This window comes from Saccopteryx bilineata, chromosome 4 (assembly GCF_036850765.1).
Source record: "Saccopteryx bilineata isolate mSacBil1 chromosome 4, mSacBil1_pri_phased_curated, whole genome shotgun sequence".
Taxonomy (NCBI): Eukaryota; Metazoa; Chordata; class Mammalia; order Chiroptera; family Emballonuridae; genus Saccopteryx; species Saccopteryx bilineata.
In genome coordinates, this window is record NC_089493.1 from 48,989,928 (window position 1) to 49,017,346 (window position 27,419).

The window sequence follows — 27,419 nt, forward strand, 5'->3', positions numbered from 1 at the left end:
TTCCATATAAAGCACAGGAAATATGATTTCTGTGCCAAGACATTGTAACTATATGCAAAAGTTATCAATTAGGTAATTTATATCCATGGTTTCTCTGAAAATGAAAAATACATCTTTTTCATTCTTAAGAGAAATTGATACTCTAAACAGGAGGAAAGCAGTCTGTCCTATTTAGCTTTCAACTGTGAAACAAATGTATTTATGATTCACAGCAATTTACTCCTGACATTTTCTCCCTGACACGGGCTACACTGTGCTTGGCCTGATGTTTGTTGTAAAGCTCAGGGGGCAGTCAGGCCCTGGGCCATATATGTCTGTGCTGTTTACAGAATCCAAAGGCCTGGAACATGATGGTGCTCAAAAACATAGCTGCCTCGGGGAAGTTCTCCAGTGACCGAACAATTAAGGAATACGCCAGGGACATCTGGAACATGGAGCCTTCAGATATAAAGATTTCCCTGTCCAGTGAATCTAGCAATGGGGTGTACAAGGCCAATGGAAAGTAAGTTGTAAGATGTCTCTAGAAAAAAAATGGCTTCTTATTGGACTTGAGCATTTTTGCAACATTCTTTGATTTTGTTTTGTTTTTGTAAGCTAATAACCCCGTTAAGTATCTCTGGGAATTGGGAGGGAAAGTGTATAACTGTATTAGGGCTAAAAATAAAGTGTGGATTTCCAAGGCTACCTGAGTGACAAAAGGTATTATTTTATAACAAATTCATTAGCACACTAGGACTCTTCCTGGCCTAATCAGAAATCCAGAAAGCTGCTTGGGACTTTTTAATGCCATTTAAATTAAACTAAATTACAAATTATTTAACAACACTGGGATACCTTTCTTACACTGCTATCTAAGACCAAACCAAAGATCACCTTATTTACAAATAGCCCAGGATGTTTGATAACTACACAATTTTGTAGGGGGCCCAGTTTTTACCAAATTCTGATCCTCCACAGTGATGTTTCAGCATGTCCCACACTGTAGATTATGATAAGCTAAATGGGAACATGCCATATTGCCCAGCTTCTGTGCTTTATAGATGGCAGTGACTTGTAGAAATGCCGATGACTTTAGCTCATCCAAGCAGCCCAGTACAATTTTACACAAAAAAATACACATCACAGGTGGTGTTTGGACCAAATCTTCACTGAAGATTTCTGCTGCCCTCAGACCTCATGCCCACTGCTGGCTCAGGAAATCTCTGTAGGAAAAGAACATAGATCAGGTCACATGCTTCCCCCAGCTCGTGGTCCAAAGGCAATTCCCTAATTGCCTTTAAGAAAAGAAAACCACATTTAGCAAAGCTACTCTTACCTCACAATTTTTACCAGTGTGGGGTTTCTACACAGCAGGTTGTGTTGGAAGCCGGGAGGGAAGATCGCCATCTTGACCCTTTCTTTGCACCTGTACGCATTGTGTGCAATTTCATAGAGCTGCAAGGGGACCCAAGGACAGAGAATCAAAGGCTAACAATCAAAGCTGCTGTTTTTCCCGTCTCATTACTTAAATGGGTACAGAAACAGCCAGTTTGAGACATTAGTCCCATTAAGTCAGAGACATGGGGACTCGACACATTCCCAACTGGCTGCCCCTACAGCTAAGGAACAGACGCTGCACACTAACAGAATACTAGTACCACCTTTTCTTCAGCTGCCCACACCTCCCTGCAAGGGCGTGAGGAGTTGTGATGGGTGCACTTTGTTTGGTTAACAGAAAATAAACTGCATCCCCTTTTTTAGAGCCACTACAGAAAAAATTACATGGAGGGTCCCATAGTATTCTAGGATTTTCATGACACTTCCCAGTTCACAGACCCCAAATGAAGAACCAGGGCCCGCCATACATGCTCCTTTGAGCTGAGTGGCATAGGACATGGATGCTTACTAGATACCCCAGGCAGCATGGCTGCTTAGGGGTGTAGAGAATCCTGAGAATGTCAGAGACCTCCTTCAGGCTCTAATCCCAGTTTGACCAGAAGAGAATGTGGTGAAATAGGGACAGTAGGTGTCAGTCAGGACTGAGCTCTTCGTTTACCTGTTTTCCGATCTGCAAAGGCACGGTACGGTCATCCTCGCCATGGAGGATGAGAAGAGGAGAAGACAGGAATTTTACACTAGAAACAAGGAGAAGAAAAGCATTCAGTCCAAGAATTATACTTTAGGATTTCTCCTCTTCCTCCAAGTTAAAGCTTTACCAAAACATGAGGTTTGCTCAAAATACAAGAACTCTCTTTCCTTCCCTCCCAGGAATAACAACTTCATATATAGATAATAAACTTCATATAGTCACTTATTTTTTCCTCTGGGTAAGATTCTCCCTCTTCTATTTACTCATACAGTTTAATTAGGTTTCTAATTTAATCTATTTCTATGTAGTTTTTTTAAATAATGAAGAAAAACACTGAAATACTGAATTAATACAGAGTTAGAAGAACCTCATCTTTTTTCTTACTCCACCTTATATCATAATATTTGGAATGCTGTAATTAAAAGACTGTAATGGAAAAGAAAATAACTCAGAACCCCAAAATAACAAGAACTAACACAGGACAAGGTAGAACTCTTGGTAGCAATTTATTTACTCTTCCCCATAAATATACACAGTGAACATGCAATTAATATAAAATAGATTTGATTAGCTTTCTGGTCAACCTCACTTACTTTGGTCATTCAGAAAGGATATAGCATGAAGAATGCTTGTTCTTGATGCCAATAACACCCTCAAACAAGACTTCCCTCTCACTCCCAATTTTGATACCCATCCATCCATGCCACAGTGGCCTGCTGTTACTCCTGAGGATGTCAGATCCCTCAAGTGTGTTGTAATAAAAAAAATACTGATAACAACTGCCTATTTGCAAGTGCTCTAATTTTCAAACTATAAAGTGTATACCTTGCCAAGTTCTAGTCCTTGGACTTACTATCAGGTTAGTAAGCTGGATAGAAGGTGGATGGGTTTGGTTACATGGGGAATAAGGTCTAGAAGTCAAAGGACTCCCCCCCCCTAAAAAATGTTAGGCTAGCTAGATCCTAGAGGATCTTTAAAAGGTCCCAGTAGGCCCAAAATCTGTAACTCCCTCTATGACTTTAGAGAAATCACTGAATCTGTGAAGTCATCAAATTAGTCATGAGGAAAATGTCAAATACTAAAAATCTATAGCTACATTACCCTAAGTCCTAGTGCCCACCTAAGACTTCTCTCATCCACTCTTTCAGACTTCTCTGCTGCCCATCCAGTAAGTCACATGATAGTTGCCCACCGGGGTCCTATTGACATAGTAATGTAATGAAGGATGTTTTTTGTTAGCTTACTTTTCATCATTAGGGAAGACTATTTTGTCTTTTCTCAGGGCATCCATAAGTGTTTGTAAAAATCCTGGAAGTTTCCGGTAAATCTATTTTTTTAAAAGGAAAAAGAAATTAAAAATGTGCTCGCAGCTATATCATTTGTTGTAGTTTTCCATCATGAACTATAGTAATAAAGAGAGTAATAACTTTCTAAATATAATAAACTTTCTTAAAATACAAAACTTTTATGATTGTAAAAGTAATTCGTATCATTGCAGGGAATTTGGAAAATAGAGAAGGAAAAGCAGAAGAAACAAACCTCATATCATCTCACCATCCATAGACCATCACTGTCAACATTTGGTTGTTTTTACTTCTTTCTTTAAAATACAAATAGCACCACTAACTTATGTCTTCATATTCTCAAAGGAGCAATGATATACATAATCTAAAATTTGCTTCTACAGGGAACAGAGTTAACTGGTTTAGTTTGGGAAACAGAATATTCTGATTAGTCAAAAATTCTGATGAAAGTGTACAATACATAGATAATTGGTTTTAAAGGATTTGAACATTATAAACTCTGTTGCATTCAAACTTCAGGTTATTTTTTTGGTTTTTTTTTTTTATTCAGCGAGAGGAGAGGAGGCAGAGACAGACTCTTGCATATGCCCCAACTGGGATCCACCCAGCAAGTCCACTAGGATGTGATGCTCTGCCCATCTGGGGCTTTGCTCCATTGCTCAGCAACCAAGTTCTTCTTAGCACCTGAGGCAGAGGCCATGGAACCATCCTCAGTGTCTGGGGTCAACTCACTCCAATTGAGCCATGGCTGCAGGAGGAGAGAGAGAGAGAGAAACAAGAGGGGGAGGGGTAGAAAAGCAGATGGGCACTTCTTCTGTATGCCCTGACTGGGAATTGAACCCAGACATCCACACACAGGGCCAACACTACCACTGAGCCAACCAGCCAGGACCCATACTTCAGTATTTTCAAAGGCATTTTAGGTTTTAACAATGAGCCTTGGCCAGATAGCTCAATTGGTTAGAGCATTATCCCAAAGCTCAGAGCTTGCTGGTTTGATCCTCAGTCAGGGCACATACAGGAACAGATCTATGTTCCTCCCTCCCTCTCTCTCTCTCTCTCTCTCTCACACACACACACATACACACATACACTTTTAAAAAATGGCCACAGAACTCCAAATACAAGAATTACATTCTAAACATACTGAATTTCCTCTCTAATGGCAAATCCCAGTAAATGGAATTCTAGTTAAATCAGCTTTACCGTACTTTGATGAAATCAACAGATGAATTGGTTTATATGCCCTGAGTGCATTTACTTCATCTAAAAATGAAGGACAAAAACCCTGTGCAATACTACACCTCCCTCACACACTTTGATCCTGCCTCCAAACTCTATCCCAAATCCACTCGTTTCTCTGCATTTCCACTCTCACTCAGCCTACCTAAGGTGCACACCTTCCATCTCTTGCTTAAATTACACCAGCAATTCCAAGAGGCTCTCTGCTTCCACGCTTGCCCTGCTGGAATCCATTTCCCACACGGAACGTGATCATTTTACCGTGCTAATCACATCCTGTCACTCTTTCGCTTCATTTCATCCAAAGCGACTTGGATTTAACCCAAGTGTCATTTGGCCTTCAAGGCCTGACACAGGCTGGCTGCTGCCTCTGCCTCCAGCCTCATATCCTATCACTGAGCCCCTTCCTGTCCACCCTCAGGCCCTGCTGCCTTCTGCTCCTGGAACAGCCTTGATCCCACCACAGGGCCCTTGCCCTTGCTTGTCCCTCAGCCCTAGTCCTCCAGATTTTTTTTTTTTTTTTTTTTTTTTTTTGTATTTTTCTGAAGCTAGAAACAGGGAGAGACAGTCAGACAGACTCCTGCATGTGCCCGACCGGGATCCACCCGGCACGCCCACCAAGGGGCGACGCTCTGCCCACCAGGGGGCGATGCTCTGCCCCTCCAGGGCGTCGCTCTGTTGCGACCAGCGCCACTCTAGTGCCTGGGGCAGAGGCCAAGGAGCCATCCCCAGCGCCCGGGCCATCTTTGCTCCAATGGAGCCTCGGCTGCAGGAGGGGAAGAGAGAGACAGAGAAGAAGGAGAGGGAGAGGGGTGGAGAAGCAGATGGGCGCTTCTCCTGTGTGCCCTGGCCGGGAATCGAACCTGGGACTTCTGCACGCCAGGCTGACGCTCTACCACTGAGCCAACCGGCCAGGGCCTAGTCCTCCAGATTTTCCCGTGACAGCTGGCTTCTTACCAGGCAGATCTCAGCTCGGGGCAGCTTTCCCTAAGCAGCTATGGAACCTCCCACCACCCCGCCGTTCACCGTCACATTGTGTGACTATCAGAGCACTTCTCCCTATCGAAAATCCTCTTATTGAGCACTTGTCTTCTGTCTCTCCAGCAAGTATATGAACTTCACAGGAGGATGAACCACAACTTTCTTATACTCTGTGATACTTCCAGAACCTAGAAAAATTCCTGGTACCTAATGAACACTCAATATTTGTGAAACATGAAATGAGTCTATTATGTAAATATTTCTGGCATACACTTTAAGCCATTCTCAGTCATTTTCATCTTATGACTGAATTTCATTCAGATTTTATTCCTTAGAATAGAAAGAAAAGGTACCCTGGCCGGTTGGCTCACTGGTAGAGTGTCGGCCCAGCATGTAGATGTCCTGGTTTTGATTCCCAGTCAGGGCACACAGAAGAAGCGACCATCTACTTCTTCACCCCTCCCCCTCCTCTCTCTCTTCCTCTCTCACAGCCATGGCTCAGTTTATTTGATCGCTTTGGCCCTGAACACTGAGTACGGCTCCATGGAGCCTCTACCTCAGGCACTAAAAATAGCTCTTGTGCAAGCATGGCCCCAGGTGGGAAGAGTATCATCCCCAGACAAGGGTTGCTGGGTGGATATGGTCAGGGCACATGCAGGAGTCTATCTCTCCTCCTTTCACTTGGAAAAGAAAATAAAAAAGAATAGAGAGGAAAGGGAGTGGGGTTGTAAATGCAGTAAGTGGGGCATTGCCTGGAGAAGGAAATGGGTACAGAATAGGCAGGCTGCAGCCAATAAATATAAACTTCAGCTCCACAGTTTTAAAAAGAATTGTGTTCACTGTAGAAGCAATCTTTAGATTATGCATATTACCGCTCCTTTATGAGTATAGAGAAATTAGAGTTAGTTGCTATAATATGTAATTTGTGTAGTCTCCCACTATGAACTACGGTACTATAAAGAATAGTAACTTTCTAAATATAATAAACTTTTTAAAAAACTTCTAATTTGAAAAAGTACTTCATGCCCTTGTAGGAACTGAGGTGAACTGCGGGGAGTTGGTAGGAGAACGGGTACGCGATCTGCAGGCTGGGCCACAACGACACACCCCGCTGCACGGTCCGGCATCAGCCGCTGTCTCCAGGAGCCGCCGTGGGCTCGTGGCGTGCGTCTGCCCTGCATGCTTTGTCTGGCCTTATAGCAAATGATTTGCATTCAGGTGCAGTCTGGAGATCCCAACACTGTCTCTCCTTCTCTTTCTTCCTTTTCCTGCCTTTACTCATACTGAGAACAAGATTTCTTGTATTATTTTCTTTGTCTTCTGATTCTACCACTCCTGGAATCAGGAACTCCTCTGAGGGAAATTCAGTAAGAGAAGCCCTTCAGCAATTCATCTTAAATTCCACAGGAGTAAGAAGAAAGCCGGCCCACGTCAATCTACCCCTGCGTTCCTCACCCTCCCCAGCCCTGCTGCCCCGTGAGACTCAGAGGTCATAGCGTCCCCTCCAGCTCAGAGCGCAGAGCACTGGGCTCCTAATTGGTCTCCCCACCTCCTCTCTGTTCTGGAATACCACCAGGTAAATATTCTTAAAATACCAGTTACATGAAATCTGCTGTTACAAAGCTTTAGGAGTGCCACACCATCTGCTTGACACAAAAACAAAACTCCTAGCTTGGCTGCAAGCCCATCCACCTCTGGCCACAGTCTCTCACTGTAAAGGCTGCACACTCCCATCTGTCTGCCCAGGGTAAGAAAATGTAGGGCTGGGTCCTCTTTCCTCTTCTGATCAGGCCTGTGGCACGGGGCAAGCCCCTATGGCTCCATTACCCTCAACTCAGTGGAGGCAGTGATGCCACTCAGTGTTCTGTGAGGACGTAAAAGGATAACGAGTGTGAAAGATCGTATGTGGAAGGCCCCCGTGAGTCTTGGGTATCTTATAACATAGTTGCCCATTGCAGCCATGTGCCTGGATGTGCATTCTCCCCCCTCATTGTGTGGCCTAACGGCTCCCCCGCACTTTCCAGAAAGAAGCATAGGTCCTAACAGTCGGTAAGTCTTCACTGACCACACCTGCACACAGGCCCTTCTCTTCCCTGAGTTCTCCTTCTCCTGAAGTTACTGTTCTGGGTCCTCTGCTAACACTTACGCTGTCTGCTTTGTAGCAGAAAGAGTGGGAAGAGAGAACATGCATTTGCTGAGTGCCTGTTAGCAGCTGGGGACTTTGCATAGATTGTTTTACTTAATTTAATCTTTGCAACAACCCTGTGCAATAGGCAGTTATCAACCCCATTATATGAAAATGGCGAATTCAGAGAAGAAAAATAACTTCCCTAGGTCATAATTGGTCAGTGGCAGAGGTCAAGTTTGAATTTGAGTATTTCTAGTTCCATAGCCCACGCTCTTTCCACGGACATGCGCCCTTCCTATTCCTATTCTGAGTACTGGCAGTTGGGTAGAAGTACTCCTAAGATGCCTTCTAGTGTTTGACAACAATTTAAATTTTGGGGCCATGTATTCCTTTTAAGAATCTCTCCTTTCTCTCCCTCTCTTCTCTCCACCGGCCCCCACCCTCCCGCTCTCCCTCGCTCTCACTCATTTGCTAACATTTATATGAATGTATGACTATCATCAATTAAGTACTGGGCTTGAAATGAATTTATAAAATTAGGATAAGCTACACAACAGATTTTAAAAAACTACATCTTGTTGCCCAATTATTTATACCTTTTCTCCTCAGAAAGATTATCCTTTATGTGTGGGATACTGTATAAAATATTTTGACAGCTTCCTTGAATTCGCTACAGGCGTTTTTATCATAAAATTATGAAAGACATATGGCTGATAGTCATAGGACTAAAAATGATGTATGAGAGGTTTGTTTTCACTTTTAGAAAGAATAATAATAAATAAACAAACCTAAATCAAATGTATTAAAAACTTGTGAAAAATATAAGAGTTAAAGCTTTGGCTATTAATAAGCCACTCAAGCTATTAGAAGAAAACAAAGGACTACCAAATCCAAAAGCCACCGTGCCCTCCTTCATAGCAACTAGCTAGTAACCTGTCTCAAGTGAGAGTAACTTAGAAACATACAAAACTAGTTAAGAAAAAGAACGTGGTTCATAAACATAAGTGTGTGGAAACACTTTGACATCTTCAGAAGCTGAGTAAGAGACTCACCTTTAACAGGGGATAATTGATACTTGCATCCCACATGTTGGTAAATGGGGCTTCTAGAATAATAGCATCAACTGGGGATCCTTGAAAATAATAATAAAAAGAATAAGTCCCCTATCATATCTAAAAATGAGGACATTTCTTCCCTGAATAAGGGGGATTGAAGATCTTGTACATGAATTACCAGCCTCGGAATCATTTGTGAAGCTTGTTAATGATGCAAATTCCTGGACCCCACCCCCAGACTTACTGAGTCAGAAGTCAATCTCCAGGGGTTTGGGGGTGTCAGAATGTACATTTTTAACAACTCCTCCACACACACAACCAAGAGATTTCCATGCATACGGTAGTTGCAAACCACTACCTTCTTCTAAAACACAACCATATTTTCACAGCCTGGATAATTTAAGAAACAAAGTACTATGGGAAGGGAAAGTGTTCTTCAGTCCATGGTTAAGAGTGTGCCATAGGCTGACTAGGTGATTTTGGCCAACACTTTCTCAAAGAACAGTTAGAAAATATGTCTCAGATGAGGGTATGTGTATATATGTGTATGTGTATGCGTATGCATATGCATATGTATATGTCTGAAGGTAGCTGGGGGCTACTAAAGCAGTGAGATTTTGAAGAGCCAATACCAAAAGCAAAAGACCGTGAGAGTTTGAGCTGCCTTCCCCCTCAAAGCAGCTGAAACTTCAAAAGCAACAGTGGTAGCTTAGAAGCTTAGAACTTTCAGCATTCTCACAGGACCAAAAGGACAAAATTAGAGTTCAAGATCTGACAAGGAGGAGGGCCTCAGTTATTTTCTCAGGCTTTGGGTTTGACTGCAAAGGATGACACCTTGGGAGTAATTGTGAACTAGAAATAGACCAGCCCTCATAAAGACTGCCCAGCTTAAAATCAGCTCTATCTCTGCTTGGATTTAGGTGATCTCTCCTTACCATAACTTCCTTCCAGGAGAAAAATAAATTCTTCCTAAACTTAGAGAACTTACCTAGCTTCAAAATATGTCTACAGGTTTCCATAAACAATGTCTAGCCCATAATTAAAAATAACTAGCACAAAAAAGGATAAAAAAATAGCCTTCTCCCCAAAATGAAAAAAGCCAATAAAATATAAACAATTTTTAATAATTATTAAAGCATTACTATGTTGATATTAAAGTATTAAAATTCTCAAATTTAAAGTTATTTACACATACATACATGCACAAATAATTTAAATATATCTTTAAGTGATTAATACATTCAAGAAATCAATGACAAGAAATATTTTTAGTAGAAAACTATAAATTCTATAAAAAGTGATCAAATAGAAATTCTAAAACTGTAAAAAATACAATTTAATTGAAATTAAGAAATCAACAGACTGGTGAAGTACCAGATTAGAATCTGCTGAAAAGAATTAGTAAACTGTATAATAGAGCAAAAGAAAATAAATTAGAGCACAAAGAGAAAAAGGTCTGGAATACCCAGAAAAGAATGTATGGGACATAGAAACAGATAAAAATACATATACATGTAAGTATAGGCCCAGAGGGAGAGAAGAATGGGTCAGGCACAATATTTGAAGATAAAGGACCAACAATTTTCCAAAAGAGATGAACATCAAGCCACAGAGTTCAGATGTGTTATGAACCCCAGGCAGAATAAATACTAAGAAACCCATACCTGTGAAAATCATAGTGAAACTGCTGAAAAATCAAGACCAAAAGAAAATCTCAAGAATAAAAAAAAAAGTAAGCATTATCTTCAAAGGAGCAACAATAAGACTGGCAGCTGACTTCCTAATAAAACAGACAAAGCCAGAACAAAGTGTTGAAATAAATTTACTGTCAATCTAGAATTCTATGCCTAGTGAATATATCCTTCAAAAATGAAGATGAAGGCCCTGGCCCGTTGGCTCAGTGGTAGAGTGTCGGCCTGGCGTGCAAGGGGTCCCGGGTTCGATTCCCGGCCAGGGCACACAGGAGAAGCGCCCATCTGCTTCTCCCCCCCTCCCCCTCTCTTTCCTCTCTGTCTCTCACTTCCCCTCCCGCAGCGAGGTTCCATTGGAGCAAAGATGGCCCAGGCGCTGGGGATGGCTCCTTGGCCTCTGCCCCAGGTGCTAGAGTGGCTCTGGTCGCAACAGAGCGACGCCCCTGAGGGGCAGAGCATCGCCCCCTGGTGGGCAGAGCGTCGCCCCCTGGTGGGCTTGCCGGGTGGATCCCGGTCGGGCGCATGCAGGAGTGTGTCTGATTGTCTCTCCCCGTTTCCAGCTTCGGAAAAATACAAAAAAAAAAAAAAAAAAATGAAGATGAAATAAAGACATTTCAGACCAAAATTGAAAGAATTCTTCAAAATAGGCAGGCAGAACAAAAATTCCAGATGGAAACAGAGAAATGCTGAAACTAACAAGAAAAGATTAAATCTAAATATTGACATAAGAGTAATAATGTTTTATGGATTGTGTATAGCAAAATTTAAAATACATGATAGGAAGAGTTCGTCAGTTAAGGATATAAATGGAGTTCAAGTGTCCCAAGGTTATTGCATTGCCTAGGAAGCAATCATTTATGTGAGAATTTAGTTCAGATTGCATAGCATTGTCAACACTGGGAAGGAAGTGACAGAGCTCTGAGAGCTCAGAGGAGCATTGAAATAATATTCAGTTTATTTACATAAGCAGTTAAGATTATGACTAGCAGGTGACTTCCTTTAAAATGTTTACGTAACTCAGCCTGACCTGTATTGCCAAGTAAAGTTAAAGATATGATGCAAGAGATTACCAGCTTTCAGTGGACATCAAAATCACCTTGTGCTATTCACAGAGATTCCAGTGCATGAAAATAGATCCAAGGAACTTGTGTGTTAGAAAAGCACCCGCAGGAGGTTCTGAGACGAGCAGTTCTCTGCCCATTAGGAGAAATGCTGATGTGAACATTATGTAAGAAGGCCTGCGGAAAGCAAGCCCTGCCTATTATTTCATACATATTATTTTTCTCTCCTGTAATCCAAATTACTCCATAATAACATTTATTATCTCTTCACAAGAGTTCTTTCCAAGGTAATTTTAACTCTTAGTATTTATTTTTAACTCCATAATCTTGAAAAACAGCTATTGTTTTATATTAAACAAAGGGAGTTTGTCACATTAGCAGAAACTGCCTAGAGCTAAGGTGCTGTAGGTATCTCTGTGTTCCAAGTTTGCACAACAGCCTGTGTGTGTGAGAGAGAGAGACAGAGACAGAGAGAGGGACAGAAAAGAGGAGCATCAATTCTTTGAGGCACCTTAGTTTCTCATTGATTGCTTTCTCATAGGTGCCTTGCCTTGATGTGGGGGGGGGGGCGCTACAGCAGACCAAGTGACCCCTCATTTTAGCCAGCAACCTTATACTCAAGCTGGTGAGCCTGTGCTCAAACCAAATGAGCCCGCGCTCAAGCTGGCAACCTCGGGGTTTCGAACCTGGGTCCTCTGCGTCCCAGTCCGACACTCTATCCACTGCGCCATCGCCTGGTCAGGCTGCACAATAGTATATTGACTGTTTTCAGTTTCCCACCTCAAGCCAGGAAATTATACCATATAAGCATTTTATAGTACCTTTCTCTTCTAGTACTCTTGCAGCATTTGTCACAACTCTGTAAAGCAATGAAAATTAGCATGTATGTGAAGCAGTGACTTAACAGTCAAGTAAATAACACAAAATGCAACACGCAGTCTAAGCATCTGATGAAAGTTTTGGGACCTCTGGATAGAAAGTGCACATAGACACAAAATTTTGCACAGGATTTCAAGGGGTCCCACTGACCCTAAATTTGCAATGCTTTTCTTTAAAACGCTCAAGGAGAATTTGGGGATGGACTTCAGTGTCACAAATAACCACAGAGCTGATTAGAGCCTCTCTTGTTATACAAACAGGCACACTGAGAAGGCCAGGTCTCTAACCACATGTGGGAAGTAAGAGAAATCAGGGAAGAGTCCCTGTCTCCTAGGTCATTGCTCCTTCCAGAGCTCCCTGCTGCCTAAAGCCCCAAGGACCCACCTAAGGACCCATCTTCAGAACAACTTACCCTGTACCCAGAGAGTGGCCCCAAAGGCACACAGGGGTGGCACCACTTCTTGCCTTGGTCCACTCATAGACACAAATAGCATCCGCGGTCAGTCCCTCCTCTGTGGGCTGACCCGTGGAGTCCCCGTAGCCTGGCAGCAAGGGAAGGCAAACACGGTATACCATCTCCAAAGTGACAGTCATCAGAACCTCCTGCTTCTGGAAAAATCTTTGTATACTGTTCTTAACACATACCTCTGTAGTCAACAGACAAGACATGAAAGCCACCGTCACTCAGCACCTAGATGACAAAGGAGCTGTTATCACTTTAATTAGAAGAGTCAAACAGAAAAGGTTATGATATAACTTCCTCAACATGCTCATAACCCTAGTTGTGACCGTTTAATAATAGAGAAAAGATGTGTTTTTGAAACCTGGTGTTTGACTTCAATCTCAAGAAGGTCAGAATCCATGGGAAGGAAGGAAAGCAGCGGGCAGAGCTAGCTGGGTCTGACAGCCTGGGTCCCGCTGTGGCTCTGCCCCTCACCAGCTGTGTGACCTTGAGCAAGCCATTAACATTTAAATATGTAAATATCATTCTGAAAAGTGAAAAACAATAGCAGTTGTCTTCAGAATTGTTGGACAATTACATGAGATGACATGTTAAAATATCTTGCTATGCCATAAATGCCTTTTTTAAGAATTTCCTTGAGAATAAGAACTCTTCACAGAGTTGTAGTAGGGGCAATCAGATAATGGGGAGATCATTATATTAAATATAAGCAGATAAAGAATTAATAAAAAAATAGATCACTGGATTATATACTGCTCACAAAAATTAGGGGATATGCCCTGGCCGGTTGGCTCAGTGGTAGAGCGTCGGCCTGGCGTGCAGGAGTCCCGGGTTCGATTCCCAGCCAGGGTACACAGGAGAGGCGCCCATCTGCTTCTCCACCTCTCCCCCTCTCCTTCCTCTCTGTCTCTCTCTTCCCCTCCTGCAGCGAGGCTCCACTGGAGCAAAGATGGCCCGGGCGCTGGGGATGGCTCCTTGGCCTCTGCCCCAGGCGCTAGAGTGGCTCTGGTCACAACAGAGCGATGCCCCGGAGGGGCAGAGCATCGCCCCCTGGTGGGCAGAGCGTCGCCCCTGGTGGGCGTGCCAGGTGGATCCCAGTCGGGCGCATGCGGGAGTCTGTCTGACTGTCTCTCCCCGTTTCCAGCTTCGGAAAAATACAAAAAAAAAAAAAAATAGGGGATATTTTATAGCTTCATGTTCATTTTGAAATATCCCCTAATTTTTGTGAGCAGTATATTAAACCACTGCCACGCCCTATGTAGATAAATAAGGAAAGAATATGAAAACATAACATTAAATGAATTACAAAGACAGACAAAGAGAGAGAAAAAGACAAAATTTACTGTACAGACACTTTCACATCTAAATCCTTACAACAGTCATAAGGTAGGTAGGTATTTTCCCCACTTAATGGATAAAGAACCCAGGCCTTTGATAGTTTAGGTAATTTGTTCGTGATCAGTCATTCAAATGGCTAGAGGCAGAACCAAGATTCACACCTGGGCCTGCATCTGTCCAAATGCTGTGTGCTTCCTCTCCCACAGTATACATGTGGGCAGTTGAATCTCATTAGGAACTTTTAAATACAAATTGAACTAGCCTGACCTGTGGTAGCGCAGTGGATAAAGCGTTGACCTGGAATGCTGAGGTTGTCGGTTCAAAACCCTGGGCTTGCCGGTCAAGGCACATATGGGAGTTGAAGCTTCCTGCTCCTCCCCCCTTCTCTCTCTCTCAATCTCTCTCTCTCTCCTCTAAAATGAATAAATAAATAAATAAAAATAATTTTAAATACAAATTGAACTAAAGAAGAAGAAAATCGTACCCTTTGCGACAGCATGGATGGACATGGAGATCATTATGCTCAGTGAAATAAGCCAGTCAGAGAAAGACAAGTACCATATGATCTCATTTATATGTAGAATCTAATGAACAAAACTAAAAGCAAAACAAAAACAAACTCACACATAGAGAGCTGGCTGACAGCTGTCCAGGGGCAGGGGTGGGTGAGGGAGGTAGAGGGATAGAGTGAAAAAGGACCAGAAAATACTCATGGACACAGACAACAGTGATGTGATAGCGAACCAAGGAGTATTGGGGGAATCAATGGTGATCTATGAAGACTTACCGTATTCCCCCATGTATAAGACTCACCCTTTTACAAAAATGTGGGGTCTAAAAACTGGGTGCGTCTTATACAGTGACTATAGATTTTTTTACTTGCGTTTCCTGCTTTTTTGCACTTGTTTACGTGCTCCTTGTTGAAGACAGTGATGTGTTATCAGATACAGATGAGGACAAGCTAATGGATGGGAGTTTTGACAGTGATGAGGACTTGTATGAATTTTATGATGAATAAAACTTGAGTTCAATAACTTTATGTAATACATTTTTTTTTTCAAATTTTGGGCCCCAAAATTAAGTGCATCTTATACATGGGAGCGTCTTATACAAGGGGAAATACAGGTGACTTGGGGTGAGAACTCACAATACAGTGCACAGGGAGGTGTTGTAGAGGTGGGCACCTGAGACCTGTGAAACTATGTTGACCAGTGTCACCCCAATAAAATTCAATTAAAAAATAAAATAAATTGGCCTTGGCCAGTTGGCTCAGTGGTAAAGCGTCGGCCTGGCGTGCAGAAGTCCAGGGTTCGATTCCCGGGCAGGGCACACAGGAGAAGCGCCCATCTGCTTCTCCACCCCTCCCCCTCTCCTTCCTCTCTGTCTCTCTCTTCCCCTCCCGCAGCAAGGCTCCATTGGAGCAAAGATGGCCCGGGCGCTGGGGATGGCTCCTTGGCCTCTGCCCCAGGCGCTAGAGTGGCTCTGGTTGCGGCAGAGCAACGCCCCGGAAGGGCAGAGCATCGCCCCCTGGTGGGCATGCCGGGTGGATCCCGGTCAGGCGCATGCAGGAGTCTGTCTGACTGTCTCTCCCCGTTTCCAGCTTCAGAAAAATACAAAAAAAACAAAAATAAATAAATAAATAAATAAATAAATTGAACTAATATTGAGAAAATAAATGTAACTTTTTAATATCTAGATATTTAAACTGCATTCACTCAAAAAAAAGTTATCGAAGAAACAAGACAATTAAGCATCCAGGGAAATGGAAATATTTGTGTGTTGTTTGTAACATTGTAAATTGAACAACAGCAAGCGATTTTCTAAGAATATATCTCCAGGAAAAAAATCCCAAAGAAGAATCAACTAAATGCTTAAATTTTCTGTAGCAATTCTTTTTTTTAAAAAAAAAAAAAGCATCAGCTATCCAAAGGAGAAAATGGAGAGCTAAGGAAGTGCAGTCAGGCTGGGCGATAATGTGTGCGCCTCGCCTCGCTCGTATTGATCGAGTCTGCCTGGGGAAGGAGTCTTCTCATACCTTCCCCACCCACACCGACTACCACAGTGATGACCAGCCACTTTTCACACCCACCCCTCCAGCTCCTCTCCCCTCTGTGCACATAGAGGACATACAATTCAGCTCTGCCAAGAGTGGGAGGAGAAAAAAATACATGTTCTCACGAACATTCGCTTCACCCCCATCCCACGTGGGAAGTGCAAAGAGAGGGAGGGGTGCCAGTTGGAAAACAGACCTAAAAATGAATAGGTGCCATCATCCCAGGCAAAACTGTGTCCAGCCCACCACTACTCCACCAGTCAGCTCTGAGGCAGTGGTGAGGGAGGAGCTTCCTGCATGGGGGGGGGGATAAAGATGGGGTGAGGTTCTGGGCCCCACTAACTGTTAAATCAGGAAAGAGCTGAGGTGGGAGCTGGCACAGGAGAGGTGAGATCGGGTCCCATGATCAGTCACTGGACAAGTCACCAGGTCACCTGCTGCAAAAATTACCCAACTGGAGTGTGGGCAGGATAAACAGCTTGCTTGACCAGCTGAGTCAGAAGTTAGAGATGGTGAAGTGGAGAGCCTGCCCTCTCCCTTGCACTTGGCAATGCAGGGTCTGCCCCAACAAACTGAAGTCATGGAGCAGGCTTGTGAGGACAGCAATGTGCAGCCACCATCCCATCCTGCAAACGCTTTAATGGAGCTGAAACCAGGGCCTGAATGACTTTGAATGCAGATGTTCTAGCCCTTGCTGGATAGCTCAGTTAGAGCTTCCTCCCGAAGCACAGAGCTTGCTGGTGTGATCCTTGGTCAGAAACATATATACTCCTATCTCTCTTTCTCTCTCTCTCAGATCAATTGTAAAAAGTAAAAAAATTTTTAAAAAGTATTTTGTAGGAGTGACTTTTGCGCTTCATATAGTCTCTCGACCCATCCCCCAACCCTCAGAGAAAGCAAATAAACACATCTTAAACTCCAGCTGCTAATGAAGGTAATACATTCATGAAAGGGTTTTGGGATCCAGAAATATTCCCATCTATTTTGATCCCCCATGGTCAAGGCAGGAGAAAAAGTCCACCCATGGAACTTTGGGTCCCAGACACCACACCCATCTGGGGAGCTCCCAATAGATAAATAACCATGCTGGCGACTGAGGAAGCACTTCTGGCCAGTGTCCAGAAGAGAATAAATGGAGACATAAAACTGGTGCTTCGCGGCCCCTTCAGACATACCTTTACTAGATTAAGCCTGTGAGGAGCAGCCCTGTAGAAAAGTTTTAGGAAAAAACAAAACAAAACAAGAATTAGGAATTGTGATGACAAATTCAATAGAAATCACTATATGCAGCCGGCATCTGATGTCACACCTTTCTTTTCCAGGTTAGAGAAATAATAGCTAGGAGAAGGAGAAGTGCAGTGTCAGGGTGCATGATTGACAGCTCCCCGGTTCCTCTGAGTGACCGCTGGGTCCCAGATCCCAGCTCCTTGTCATAAGCATTTGATAAATAAGCATGGTGACATTGAATCCATCTCCTTACACTTCTACACAGAAAAATTTATTTCTACAAATACTTTTAGAAGCTAAAGGAAAATAAGTCCCAGAAAGTGGCTTTTTAGAACAAAGAATCATATAGTCATGTTCGCTCAACTTAAGATCTGCCTGGACCCGGTCCGTTCTTCCACAAGGTGCAAGATGAAGTGAAGGACAGAGATGCACAGCCCTGGAGGTACAAGAAACATTCCCCCCCCCCAAATAACCATATTGCTACACTCTATCAACTGCATTAATGGAAGAGAGATGAAGATTATTCAAAAGGCAGAGAATTCTTTAAAAACCATTTGAATTTTGTCTTACAGCCAAGTTTCTTAAACTTTAATGGCTCACAAAGCCTTTTGAACATGTAGTTAAAGCTATGGACCAGAAAAAAAAATGTATTTACACTTCAAATTTTATGTACAGATTTGGTGAGGGAGTTTACGGCCCCTCTAGGGCTTTTATGGATCTCAAATCTAGAACCACTGTTCCCAGCAAGGTCCTTCATAAGCTCCCATCTGGCCTCTCTTCAGCTCAGTCCTACTGAGAGCAAGTTGAGACTTCTGGGCAGGGGACAGGAGGAAGCTGGGCCAACCACAGAGCTAGTGAATCTGCAGTAACCATGGGCAGCAGCAGATCCACACAGAGGGTATGTGAACCTGTGATCCAAATGATCCTTTAAATAAGAACAGTGTAATACCATGCCCAAGCCTGCACTCCCAGAACAATGTTAGACAATGTTCAAAAGTGTTAAATTCACAGGCAGTCTCGGTAAATGTGACTCTAAAATGGATACTTCAAGAAAGCCCCTTAAGGAAAGACAAGTCTTGAGAAAGCCATCATCTGATAGAAAAAGACAGTGAAAAGAAGGCAGAGGAGCCAAGGGGCAGATTCCAGGGCTTGTCACTTAGTTTGAAGTGTCCCTCCAGAGACAGAGCCAGGTCAGTGGGTCTGCAAGGCCCACCACCCCTCCCCCAAGCTGCCGAGGCACAGTCAGAGCTGATAATCATCACCCACGGTAATTACAGGCCCTCCGAAAGCCCTGGCAGCACAACAAAGGAGAGCCAGCCTTCGGGGAGGCGTTCTTTGTTACAAAGCAAGGTTGGGACCAGAGAGCAGAAGCTGAGGCCTCAGTATTCTCGGCTAGAATTGGTCAGATGGTCCATCGTCCCTTCGGTCAGAATTCCAGGCTATGTCTCATAGGGAGTCCACACCTCTGATTAACAGGATTCATGTTAAATAAAAGAATCTTCGCGTATTTTTGTGGAAAGACCATCGACATGAAAATTGCTCTTCCTGTCGCCGTATCTCATGACTATTCCCTCTCCTGTCATCCACGGGTTCAATCCGTCATTTCAGACACTTTTAGGGAGCTAAAGGAACCACTGCCTTCCTGGAAGCCAATATCTAAATTTTGGAAGTTAGTGTCCATCTCAGTTAAGGATTCACATTATTCTACATATAGAATATACGAGTTTTTAGAAGAGAAGCCTACTGCCAGAACATGGTCAAATTCCTGTAGAGGAATAAAGTATGTGGAGGCATGCTTACAGAGTTGAAAACTGAGCCCTGCCTCTCACTATCCCATGGGGCTGAAATGCTCTCTGACTCCCTGGTTAAAAAAAAAAATGTCCAAGCAAGGGCACGGACTGACCTGTGTTCTGCACTGCCATGAAGGTAAACAATAATCGGGTTGCCATCATGAAGGGCTGCTTCGTACCAACAACGGTCCTTCCCCTCAGCATCTTCTTCCCGGCAGGTGGGAACTGTATGCCTGAGGAGCAAGGAAAGTTTTTAATAAACATGGACAGAGAGAATTCTCTTGCCATGCCAAAGTCTATAACGCTCCTTAGCTTAGTCAGATAGATAGATAGATAGATAGATAGATAGATAGATAGATAGATGATAGATAGATGGTTTATATATATGCAAACTTACGAAAATATATAAACGTTTATCTAGGTAGTATATGCACACGATAAACATTAAAATATGATACTACAAAGCATCCTATAATGAAAACCACTATTGCTCTACCCCATCTCCCCCATGCATAGAGAAGACCCTTTTTAACTATTTCTTGTTTTAGTTCTTCTGACTCCCACACCTAATAACTTCCCAACACTGCAATTTTTAGATACAGTCCATCAAAATGCAGTTTGTTGAGTGGAAACAAGTAAACGACAACAGATATTTGCCGCGTGCTATTGGTTTGGCGGAATAGACAGGTTGCAAAGAATTTAAAAGGAAATCAGTGTAGGTAGGAGAAAAGAACTTCAACATGAACTGAGCTATCCTACTCAAGAAACCCAGTGACTTAGTGATTTTATACACCCGTCAGCATCAGTTCCTCCACCTCGTTACCCCAGTGAATAAACCCTGAAAATATAAATACTGATATACAATGTGTCATAAGGTGACTTGGAAAACTAGACACACGATGACATGCTGAGAACAGGCATTGCTGCCAACTACATAAACCAAAGAGACCGCTGACTCTCCAAACCAAGGACTGATGGGGTAAGAACAAGGAATAAAAAGGTTTTCAAATTCCAATATTCTTAGCTGAACTGTACGCTGCCGTTTAGGACAAAGTTATGATAATCCACATTGGTTCCTAAACATTCTATGATCACAAGTTTAAACTCAGGGAGATGAAATATAAAACAGCTCTGGAAAACTTGGCAGCCAAGAACAAGCAGTAGAACCAAACAGAAGATGATACTGAGATTAGCATAGTAGCAAAGACCAGCGAATGTTCATGACTTCATTTGACAGATATGTACTGCATGTCATCTCGGTGCCAAGCACTATGCTAAGCAATGAAAACCCACCAACAAAGTCACCTATGAGAGATGTCATTTGTAAGGAAGACAAACACCAAATAACTGCGCCCACATTTATTTAATGACAGTGGGAATAAATGCCGTAGGACAAGCAGAGGTTGTTGTCACTAACGTATGCCTAAAATGGGGATGAGGAAAGGCTTTCCTGAAAATTACGATCTGAGATCCAAAGGATGAGTCGGCAGTTAGGTAGGCAGAAGGCAGGAACAGAAGGAGCAGAGAGAAAGAATTGTTACAGCCCTGGCCGGTTGGCTCAGCGGTAGAGCGTCGGCCTGGCGTGCGAGGGACCCGGGTTCGATTCCCGGCCAGGGCACATAGGAGAGGCGCCCATTTGCTTCTCCACCCCCCTCCCTCCTTCCTCTCTGTCTCTCTCTTCCCCTCCCACAGCCAAGGCTCCATTGGAGCAAAGATGGCCCGGGCGCTGGGGATGGCTCCTTGGCCTCTGCCCCAGGCACTAGAGTGGCTCTGGTTGCGGCAGAGCGACGCCCCTGAGGGGCAGAGCATCACCCCCTGGTGGGCAGAGCATTGCCCCTGGTGGGCGTGCCGGGTGGATCCCGGTCAGGCGCATGCGGGAGTCTGTCTGACTGTCTCTCCCCATTTCCAGCTTCAGAAAAATACAAAAAAAAAAAGAGAGAGAGAGAAGGAATTGTTGCAGACAGAGAGCGTGGTGTGGAATCAGTCAGGAGAAGGGGCCAGCTCCAGGCCTGGCAAAAGACCCAAAGCACAGGGCAGCACCTATCCGTTGTCACACTCCAAAGTCAAGTTCCTGAGAAGCAAAGTGAAGCAGCTCAGAGATCAGGACAGAGGGAAGGTGTGTGGATAGCTTCCAGGTGCCTCCCAGGAACCCCGGCCTCTCCACAAGCAGGCGGCCAGCAGGGCTCACCCTTGCCCTTGTAACATGGAAACCAAGTCCGCTGCAGAACCCAGCGCCCAATCACTGCACTCACCAGATTCCCAGCATCACCCCAGGTTCAACTTTGATATAGAAGTTCACTGTGTGAGCTATCTTTAACTCTGGTTTCTTTAAATCCACGAGAAATGGTGCTTTGACTGGAAAATAAAAATCATTATCAACTCCCAGAATCAAATTCCAGGTTTTTTTTAATTACAATAAAAATATAAATAAAAGTAATTAGCCTTGTGGTTAACATGTTTCTCAGCTGCAAACTACTGCACTAAGTTTTTAGCAAAGTATTTTATTTTATAAACCAGGACTAGCCTATGGAAAAGTTGGCTAAAAAAAAAAAAATCTAAAGCTAGTCTTTAAAATAGCACGTGTGTTGTAGCTCATAATAGAGTTTTTTCATCTTTATCTTTGTGTCAAGCTACAATAAATTCAAAGGAGACCATCTCCTAAAAAGGTAAGAGGACCTAGAAACAGGTAATGAGCGCTCTGCTACTGTCAAGTGTTACTTTTTAAAGTGAAAGCTAGTTATTAGCCATAAGCCGTGAAATGTCCAGGATAAACATAGACCTGGGGGCGTGCAGGGGAGAGCATTACCCATGTACTAGAAGGACATTGACTAACACAGCACGCGGTAGAAAAAACATGGGAAAATAGAGTCCTACCATCAGCCTCTCTCTCTCTCTGGTTATAGGTATGATAAGGAAGTAAAAAAGAGACTACAATAGGCTATAAAATATCCACATCAACAGCTCATTTGAAAACTGAGCTTCCAAATTGGAGCCCTATCCACAAGATCATGTTTTTGTATCTATTTCCAACAGATTGCAAGAACTCCTGCTAGACCCCAAAGCCAACAGTAAATTGGTTTCAGACCATTTAACTCTAGCCACAATTTTATAACTGATGTGTCTTTTTCATTGTACCATAACTTTAAAGGCAGTGGGTTATTTGGGGGGAAAAAATACGTATATAGGCAAATGCATAAAAGGTATATACTTACAAAAATTAAAATAAATTAGCATGTCCATCAGAGGAGGAAAAATGTGTTCTTTTAATGATTTACTGGTAAAGCTGTTGTACTGAGCAGCAATTTTTCTTTTGAGTATTTCACAGCGTTGTGGAACAGATCTGCAAGATATTGTGAAACAAACAAGGTAGTCAAAAATCAGTCCAGCCCTGGCCAGTTTGCTCAGTGGTAGAGCGTTGGCCCAGTGTGTGGATGTCCCAGGTTTGATTCCCTGTCAGGGCACACAGGAGAAGTGCCCATCTGCTTCTCCACCCCTCCTCCTCTCACTTTTCTCTCTCTCTCTCTCTTCTTCTCCCCTCCTGCCATGGCTCAATTACAGCAAGTTGGCCCTGGGCACTGAGGATGGCTCATGGCCTCTGCCTCAGCTGCTAAAAATGGCTCCAGCTACAAAGGACCAAGGGCCCCAGATGGGCAGAGCATCTTCCCCTAGTGGGCTTGCCAGGTGGATCTTGGTTGGGGCGCATGCAGGAGTCTTCTCTGCCTCCCCTTCTCTCACTAAAAAAAAACACAAACAAACCCTGTCCAGGCTTTGTCTTGGTTAGTTTTTTCTCTTAAGGTCCAAATCAAATTCCAGAGACTAACATAGAATACAGGTAACTTGGCATTTAAGTATTTACAGAGCTGTATGTAACTAGGGCAGATCAAGACTGGGCAGGCACTACGGGAGAAACAGGTAAGGAAAGCAATAAGGCGGAGCCCCAACCAGCTGCTGAAAAAGCCCAGGAGGGCCAGCACAGGAGGGGAGGGGACACAGATGCACCAGAGTCAGGCCTGTTCCCTCTCTGTAGCCCCAAGGAAGGACCCCAAAGTCGTCAGGAACCAGTATTCAATTTAACAGTTGCCACAGTGTTTAATTACATCATAATTCAGTGCTGTATATGTCAGCTATTTTATTATTATTAATAATATTATTATTTTTCTAAAGCATTGAACAAATAACCGTCAGATCACCACTCCTCTGACTGGGAGAAATGAACCAATAAGAGAAAACTCAGACTGCGATGTGACATCCCTGGTGAAAGGGACCATAGGAGCAGGGTGGGGAGCGGGGGGGGGGGGGGGGGGGGGACGGGGGGGGGGGGACGACGACGACCTGGAGGTTGGAGGCAGCAGGGATGGAGCCTGGTCAGGGAGGGACATAGTGGGGCTGGCACATGCTGTTTGTCCTACGGTTCCCTGTGACACAAACCACCTAAACTGGGAGTCATCAGCAGTCAAATTATAATTTGTCTACAAGGGATCACTAATGTCACTTCTGTCTCTACTCACACCTCTCATGAGGGTTGAGTATCCTTTACCTTTGAAAAATAAGGGATACAGGAGGTCAGTGTCAACACCTTCTGCTGCCAATTTTCGTCCACATTATCCATTCAATAAACCCCTTCCCCTATTGTGAGCTGTCAATGTAAAGCCTGCTCAGTGTAATCAAAGGCTGGGGGCTGAAAAGCATTTTTGATGAACTGCTTCCCCTCCTTGATTTCTTTGCTAGACCAGAGGCAGTTTAACAGGTAACTATTATTAGCTGTACTTTGCAAATGAGAAGACTGAAAAGTTAAGTAGTCTTTCCAAAGTCACACAACCAAGGAATAGCAGAGCCACGTGTACCCAGGTCTGTCTGACCCCAGAGTTCTACAGTGATCTCCAGTGAGCTGTCACACTCCTGGTGAGTTCATCTTGCCACCCGTGCAAGCAAAAATGAACCCCAGGGACAAAGCTGGTCTCTGTCACAATTCAGCTCTTGGAGAGGGCTGTTTCAGGACCCCCCTTCTCCCTTTCCACACTCTTGCCCCCTCTCAGGGTCCCTTCCTCCTCCCACTTTCTCCCCTCTTCCTGTTCCTGTATTCTCAGGAGCCTTCTGATAACAAAGTACAAAGAAAGACCTCTAAAAAAGAACTTTTCCTGGAGTGTTAACAACTTAAAAGTCAGAATGCTTATATATGTTTGAAAGAGGCATGAAGGGAGAAGATAATGAATCTCTGATGAATTTCCAGCAATTTTGCAGGGAATGGAAAAGATATATGGGCTAAGGGTAATGTATAGCTCTTCAGATACATCAGATATGGGCAATTGCCTACTCATGAAATCAGCAAGAAAGAAATAAAAATAACTGTTGCATAATACTTTTAAAATAGCCTCCGTGAAGGTGGTAGGAAGGAGAGGGCATTGTTGTTCTGATTTTAGAGATAAGACATCAGAACAGAAGCCACTTTGAGCCACAGATCAAGCCAAAATGGACAGAACTGAGCACAGCCTGAATTCTTGTGCCTCCGTCCAGGTGGCAGGCCCCAGCTTTCATTCTCCTAACTCTCTGAACTCAGGCTACCCCACCTGTTAGGCTCCTGCTAAGTTATCTTTTGAAGGTCGCAGGGCGCTTGGGAGGCAGAGGCAGTAGAAGGAAATATGTTCCTGTTTATAAAGAATAATTCATACAAAACCCTCTCAAATAGCTCAAGGCGCTTCTGTAAGAAGAGAACAGAGTGACCGAACCCACTGGAGCATGCACAGCGGCGTCTTTTAACTAGGGGATTGTCAATTTGACTTCCCCTAGAACAGTAAGAAATCAAAAGTCACCAGTGGCTAATAAGCCTTATTTCAGCAGAGGATGCAGCTTCACGCACTTCCCACTAATGGCCAGCCACATCAAACAGCCACCTCGATGCTCTGGTGATCCTTCGACTGCCCTTTGCTTAGATGTGGCTGTAACTACACAGCATCCCACGGGGGCCACAGGACCTTACTGGTGTTTCTTACTGGTGGAGCCTGAGCTGCTACAGGGTATATCATGCTTGCTGCATGCTCAGAAGTGTCTACAAACCAGCTTTGGGACACCCAAGTCTAACCACATTTGGCAAGACAACTCTTTCAAATATTAAGACATGCAGCACATTCACCGTCTGTGCCCATTCATTTCGCCAACATGTATTGGTCACCAAGCAGCAAGTAACAGCTATGCTTTCCTTTATTCTTTCCTCCCAGCCAAATCTTCCCCTCCCTTCACATCCACTTGTGTCTTTTTCTGTCTAGACTGATCTTCCAATAGTGACTTTCCTTCTCCCCTCCCACTAATTATAATCAGGGCCTCCCTTAGACCCTTAATTGTTGTCTGATTGTTTTGTCATCATTAGCCCTGTCTTTCCAACACTGTGCCAGGCCCCAGGCGACAAGAGCCACATGGCATATAATGCTTCTATTACATTCCACTCTGTCTAGCACAGGGCTAAATATTTGTTGAGCAACAGGAGGAAACTGAAAGAAAAGGCCCTCCGTAAGCCCTCCATGATGTGCGCTGCCCTGAACTAACCTGGCTCCCAGACACAAAGGGATCCAGAATGCTGGGTACTGGTCTGAGCCTCAGCCTCAGCACAGCTTCAATGAGATCAGTAATGTTCTGCTTGGACAAAGAAATGCACTAGTATTTTATTCCTTCAGGAAGCATCACTTGTGACTTATTTTTTAGTAATTAGTAAGGCTAGTAATAGAGGGTCCCCAACTCCCCCATCTCTCACCCCATTATCAACAAAGTGAGTTGTTCTCTAAAAACATGAACTGTAGCTTTGATTCTCCACCAAATAAATGTGAAATGAGCAGCCATCAGCTCTACAGAAGGCACAAAGAAGATTGTCTGTAAATGCTGGCTTTCCCAGAACTAACCCGATTTGGAGATCGGAGATCAGGGATCAGGGAGGTAAGGCCGGTGAGTGCAAAGTTTGAAAAGAGCTGTCAGGATATGCTGACTGGTGCTCAGATCCAGCGCAGAAGGGGGCGTGGGCCTGCATGCTGGGACAGGGGAGAACTGCTTTCTGCTTCCTGCCTTGAGCTACAGAGGACTAGAGACAGAAGACTGGTGTTTGTCTTCACTGCTCAGACATTCCAAAATGAAGTCTCCTTTGTTTGCATGCGACTCTTGGATATTTTGTAATGAGCAAAAATTAAGTAAAAACAAGGGTAAACAAAAATGCCAATACCTTCCCACACCAGGAAAATAAAAAAGTTACCAGCGTTCCCGAGTCCAGGCTCTCCAACCAATACATTGCTGGTGAATTCAGGGAGTTTGAGATTATTGTTTAAGCCACGGATTCATGGGAGGAAGAAAAACACGTGTTGGCATCGACATTTCAGATTTAAAGAATGGAAGAACTTGGCACAGGAGCTGCAGGCTATGGTTTCGGGGTACTATTCATCTTCAGCGTGGTGGAGGGGTGTTTGTTCTTTAAACACATGCCGGAGAGCCAGCTGGCTTGCCCATGCTCCATCTACCAGGTAGGCCCTTGACCTAAAAGGATGCCACTCAAGACTACAGCATAGATTATTATTGTCACTGTTACTACTTTTTAAATCCATCCTGCACATTAGTAAAATGGTCAAGGCAGCTAAGAGATTGATACAGGAACCTGAACCACTCTCTGGAATGTCTATTTCAGAAGCACCAAAGGGATACATGGGTTCCTAAAAAACTCAACCTCAAGAGTTCTGCCGGCCTTGGTAGGGGCTGAAGCTGAGGTTAAGGCGTCATCCAAAGAGCCGCGGGGTTCACAGAGCTCTGGGGTCTCCGATCCCCCCGCCCCCAGGCGCCACAGCACCTGCCCGCGGCCCGGGGCGAGCCCACGCGCGCGGGTCACCGCCGGCCTTGCTCTCCCCTCTCCCCTCCCTCCGCCCCATCCCGGAGCAGCCCGAGCGGCCCCGGCGCTCCCGGGGCACACGTCGCCCGGCCGCGGGCGCGCGCACTCACCGCACGTTCCGCACGACCATGTGCCACCAGGCGGCCACGGAATTCTCCTCTTCTGTCTCCATCCCGCACGGTATCCCGTCCTGACACCGCGGGAGCTACCGCAGGGAGCCCCGGGCGCGCCTGGCCCGCCCCCGCGGTGTCCAGCCCGCCCTCCTGCCCCGCGCGGAGCCG

General features: G+C 44.2%; 2 protein-coding genes across 3 annotated transcripts in view; one reads left to right on the forward strand and one right to left on the reverse strand.

Moving 5' to 3' along the window:
- The window catches only part of PYGL (glycogen phosphorylase L), a 46,281-nt gene extending 39,671 nt beyond the window's left edge, over positions 1-6,610 (forward strand). The window contains exons 20-22 of one of the 2 annotated variants that reach the window (XR_010731479.1): positions 330-502; positions 3,567-4,087; positions 4,141-6,610. Coding sequence is in view for 1 of the 2 variants with exons in the window: in XM_066278435.1 (XP_066134532.1) it covers positions 330-502; positions 3,567-3,582 (189 nt within the window). In the remaining variant the exon portion in view is untranslated. Of the gene's footprint in view, positions 1-329; positions 503-3,566 lie in introns of both variants that reach the window. The other variant, XM_066278435.1, reaches the window with a different exon arrangement.
- ABHD12B (abhydrolase domain containing 12B) lies at positions 522-27,419 on the reverse strand. Its single transcript, XM_066278436.1, has 13 exons — positions 27,249-27,419; positions 22,493-22,620; positions 21,533-21,635; positions 19,394-19,513; positions 17,439-17,469; positions 13,055-13,100; positions 12,822-12,951; positions 12,352-12,389; positions 8,776-8,855; positions 3,313-3,395; positions 2,036-2,114; positions 1,316-1,434; positions 522-1,202 (listed from the first exon to the last, which is right to left on the reverse strand). Exons 1-13 carry the CDS (start codon positions 27,308-27,310, stop codon positions 1,175-1,177), a joined length of 1,047 nt encoding a protein of 348 aa, XP_066134533.1. The 5' UTR covers positions 27,311-27,419; the 3' UTR covers positions 522-1,174.

Excerpts from the sequence above, each read along its gene's own strand:
- ABHD12B (XM_066278436.1), bottom strand. The coding sequence starts at position 27,310 with ATGGAGACAGAAGAGGAGAATTCCGTGGCCGCCTGGTGGCACATGGTC. Across the intron at positions 19,514-21,532 it reads GGGGTGATGCTGGGAATCTG|GCATACAGTTCCCACCTGCC; the intron begins GTGAGTGCAGTG and ends CTTGCTCCTCAG. Across the intron at positions 12,952-13,054 it reads CTTGTCTGTTGACTACAGAG|GCTACGGGGACTCCACGGGT; the intron begins GTATGTGTTAAG and ends CCTTGCTGCCAG.